The sequence below is a fragment of the Triticum dicoccoides genome, chromosome 2B (genome assembly GCF_002162155.2).
Source record: "Triticum dicoccoides isolate Atlit2015 ecotype Zavitan chromosome 2B, WEW_v2.0, whole genome shotgun sequence".
NCBI lineage: Eukaryota > Viridiplantae > Streptophyta > Magnoliopsida > Poales > Poaceae > Triticum > Triticum dicoccoides.
The window spans coordinates 48,609,671-48,614,214 of NC_041383.1; the positions used below are offsets into that span (position 1 = coordinate 48,609,671).

Here is a 4,544-nt window from a genome sequence, read left to right on the forward strand (position 1 = left end):
TGGAGGGCTTAGAATGCAAACTTTTTAGACCTTTGCCCTCATGGCCCCTCCAGCAAGATCAAAGCTTTTGATGACAAAATATATATGCAAGGAAGGAAGTTGGACCCTAGAATATTGTTGAAAATATGCCCTAGAGGCAATAATAAAATGATTATTATTCTATTTCCACGTTCATAATTAATTTTATGTTTCTGTGATATAAATTCAATGGTCCTTGAATATGACATTCGGTGGAAAACTCAGTCACATATGTGAAAACATAAACACCATAAAGATCCCTAGTCTAGCTTATAAGACTAGCACATGTATTGTTGATGATCATGTTTTCCTGAACATGATTAATATCGAACTACTAGAATATTTATGCCGCCATTGCAACGCACTAGCAAATAGCTAGTATATTTTTCACTGCGATCAAATGCTCCCTGTATAGTTTCTGTACACAGCCAAATTGACATAGGAAAACAAAATCACCAGCCAATCCTTCCGGCATGGGCTAAAAGATAGAGATAATTAAGTTTGTTTTACACCCTATAGTACCAGGTTTCGGCCATTTTACCCCTTAATATAATTTTTGGTACATTTAACACCCTAACCTAATTAAACCAGTCAATTATGTCCCTAGCTAAGGGCATGTACAATGGTGGCATATGTATACAGATGCCCCATGAGAAAACGTAGGTTGAGGCATCTACATTGATTGTTTCTCTTCAATGCAAGCTACCACTAATGGGCCTCATCAAGGAAAAGAAAATATATACTCCAACTACACATGCATCTCTACTCTTCACTTCAACTTTTTCAGCTTTATGCATTGGACCACATTTTTTCTCTTCAAGCACCCGCTTCCTCCAGAAGATCCCGTTTTTTCATCCGAACCTACTTTTTCTGACACCCGACCCTATATGGCTAACGGAGCATCACCCTAGGGCTATGCATTGGCCATGCCCTAACATGCTTTGTCAGGGAAGAACAACTTGTTCACAATCCGCTGGAGAATTTCCTTCCTTCGGGACTTTGAAGGGTTGAAAGGGGCCGGTGGCTTTTTTCCAAGATTTTTCACTAGCACGAGGCACCAATTTTAGTTTTGGTCTGTCGCCTTGGTGAAAGTAGCCTGGAAGATACTTTCTGATGTGAAGCACACGCTACGGTACAACGCCGTGTTGTAGTGTCGGGAACTCGATGACAGGGGGCAAAAAATGAAGAGGACATCCGCTAGCCGGACCAATTTGGAGAGAGAAGAGTACATGTCGATGTTAAGTAACAACATTGTTTGCTTATACTTTGAGTCATCCGCCGCTTGTTCCATGCATCCGTCATTTGCAGATGGCATGGTCGGCGCAAGTCTTACATATTTTCTTGTGAGGCTCGTTGTGAAAGTCGGAGCTGTCATTTGCTTGCGCGTATGGCTATATGTTGGCATGTGTCGTCATGGCGTATTCCATGTCAGTGGCCAGGTTGGCCGACGGTGCCCATGTCATGTGGGTTGTGTTGTATCAGTTTTAGTCCGGTTTTCCATCGATTAACTGGGCAATTCTCACTCTCTTCTTAATCAATAAAAAATGGCAAGTCTTTTGCCTCGTTTCAGAAAATTATTATAGAGACAACGCCGCATTCTCAGCAACATGTCTTTAAGAAAACACAGACTTAATGCAGTCGTCACAAATTTACTCCCTTCGTTCCTAAATATAAGTCTTTGTAGAGATTTTACTATGGATCACATAAGGATGTATATAGATGCATTTTAGAGTGTAGATTCATTCATTTTGCTCCGTATGTAGTCTATAGTGGTGCCATTTGATCATGCGCTGGTCTTGAGCTTACGGAAGGCCATGGTTGCACCGTCCATCGGCCTTGGGTGTGGAAGGTAACCGATCTCCGCATTCGGATTCAACAGCTCCCATCTGAATAAAATGATCACATATGCTGATTACTATCAAATGAGAGTTATATTGCTCCACATATATATTATGGTGGTGATTATATGCATAAATAAGAGTTTAGTTAATATACTAGTAGCACTCACTCGTATCCAATGGAGAGGTGATGCAACATGATGGTGAGCTGCAGCCTAGCGAGCATGTTGCCGGCACATATCCTGTAGCCGCCACCGAACACCTGGTACGTCCCTGGCTTCGCCGGCTCCTGCATGCATGCGTCCATATCGATTCATCCATTAGTTTCTCCGCTGCCATTAGCTGCTGATGAATGATCGATGAGAGAACGAGTTATAATTAATGTGCTTACATCCCATCTATCGGGCTTGAAGGTGAGGGGATCCTGGTAGAAGCTGGGGTCGGTGTGCAGCGACCTCACCCACACCAGCACCGACCACCCTGCCGGAATCATGTACCCGCCGTACTCCACGTCCTTGTTGGCCACGCGGTGCAGCATTGGCGCGATATTGGCCATCCGGATCGTCTCCTCCACCACCTTCGCCGTGTACTTCATCTTCGGGAGGTCGTCGTGGGTGATCATCAACGGTGAGCCGGCTTTGCTCTCGCTCAGCGCCACGTTCTCCTCTCGGAGCTTCGCGAGGGCGGCGGGGGATTTGGCTAGGTGGTAGGTAGCCCACATGATGGCGCTGGCGGTGGACTCGTAGCCGGCGACGACGAGGGAGACGATGTTGTCCACCACCTCCTCGTCGCTCAGCTTCCTCCCCTGCTCGTCCTCCATGTGCATCAGCCCGCTCATCAGATCGTCGCACTCCTTGTCCACCTTCTTCCTCGCCTCCAGCTCCTGCCTGAAGACCGCGTTGAGCTTCCGACGGCACTACACAAGCCATTAATTTCAGTACTAGTAATAGTACACTGCTTGATTATAAAAAAACTTGTAAAAAAGCAATGGGTACGTATATATATACCTTGCGAGCACCATGAAATGCCGTCCCTGGAAAATCCAAGGGAAATGCCCGGAGGCCAGCAACCAAGCCGCCGAACCACTGGTCGATCTGGCACGTCAATGGCGACGGCTCCATGCTTATAAACATCTTGCAGATGTTGGCGAACGTCACCTGTCCAATGTAATTCCAGTGTAAGGAGTAAACTAAGGTCGACATGGACATAGAGAAATACTACGCATGCATGCATGCTCACGGTGAACTGAACTGGCTTAATTTCTTACTTTCTTGATCTCGGTGGCGGCGACGATGGTCCCCATGTCGGCCCACGCCGCTAGCGCCGCCACGACGCGCGGCTGCACAACGGTGGCGATAGTCTGTAGCGAGCTGGGACGGTTGATGGCAGCGAGGATGAAGCCCCGGAGCCTGGAGTGGCTGGCGCCCTCGACGTTGACGACGGACGTGTGGCCGACGAGCTCCGGCATGGGCCACCGCACGCCGAAGCTGTCGGCGGACTGGAGCACGAACTTGTTGGCGGCCGGCGTGCACACGATGACCGCGGGGGAGCCGAAGAGGTGCGTCCGGTAGATGCCGGCCCCGGCCCCGTGCGCGCGCCTTTTCGTGGCGATGAAGGCGTCCGGGTGGCGTGCCAGCTTGAAGTGCCAGAGCAGGGAGAGCGTCTCGCCGAGGAAGGGCAGGCCCATGTGGCCCGGCGGGAGGCGGCGTCGGCCGCCGTGCCTGAGGAAGAAGGCGGCGCGGTACCAGGCGTCGGCGGAGTGCCAGACGGCGAGGCAGAGCAGCGGGGCGGCGCCGAGGACGAGGCCCAGCCACCATGCCAAGTCGCCCGCGCCCATGCCTCCCACCGCCATCGCCATCGCCATCGAGCAGCTAAGCTAAGCTGGCACTGGATAGATAGCTGAAGCTCGATCGATCTGTTTGGTGATGATTGGAGGAGACGATGAGGGAGGAATATATAGAAGATCGAGCCAGGATCCCAAGCGGCTGATCCGTTGCGGCGTGGAGGCACGTGGGAACAAAACTAGGCTAGACGAGAAATTACATCGCAATTGCACGCTCGATAAATCTCTTTGGGTTTTGGTTGCTTGCGTTGTGATTTTGGCTTGATGACTACACGGGTGATGTGTGTGGTTTTGGCTTGATTTGGTAGTGCTTTTGGCAGCACGTACTGGGTAGCTGGCTAATCAGTGTGATTGTTCCGGGCGGTGGATGCCGTATGTGTCCTCGCAGCTAAGTTCCAAGCGGTCATCATGTTAGAACAAATCCAAGACCACCGCTCATCTATCGAGGACCAAAACTAAATTCAACTGTGACCTAGCTTGTATAATAATATTCGACACAAATCTAACAAACTTTACCTTGCCGAATATTCTTCACCACCTTAAATTCATCCATGCGTCGAACCTCCATGTACATTGAATTTGAGATACGCCATGAGCACCGCTGCTACTCCCAAACTCCAGGCGACTCCACCTGCTAGTCCCTTCTCGTCTTCTTCATAGTCAACACTCGAGCAAAATTAAGTTCCTCATTACTCTATTTTATGCTCCCAACTTCCGGAGTTTTCATTCAACGCCATCACACATCGATAACTTATCTGCGTGAAAATGAACAACTCACATATTGGACGCCACATATAAGAGTTACATGAACTCAATGTCGCCGCTCTTTCTTGACTATCTGTCTG

At 49.0% G+C, this 4,544-nt stretch overlaps 1 protein-coding gene across 1 annotated transcript; it reads right to left on the minus strand.

Annotated features, from left to right (window-relative positions):
• Positions 1–1,801: 1,801 nt before the first annotated feature.
• On the minus strand, positions 1,802–3,714 carry LOC119360402 (ent-kaurenoic acid oxidase 1-like). Its single transcript, XM_037626057.1, has 5 exons — positions 3,124–3,714; positions 2,864–3,013; positions 2,248–2,772; positions 2,027–2,145; positions 1,802–1,904 (listed from the first exon to the last, which is right to left on the minus strand). The coding sequence occupies exons 1-5, from the start codon at positions 3,712–3,714 to the stop codon at positions 1,802–1,804; spliced, it is 1,488 nt and encodes a 495-aa protein (XP_037481954.1).
• Between the last annotated feature and the right edge of the window lie 830 nt (positions 3,715–4,544).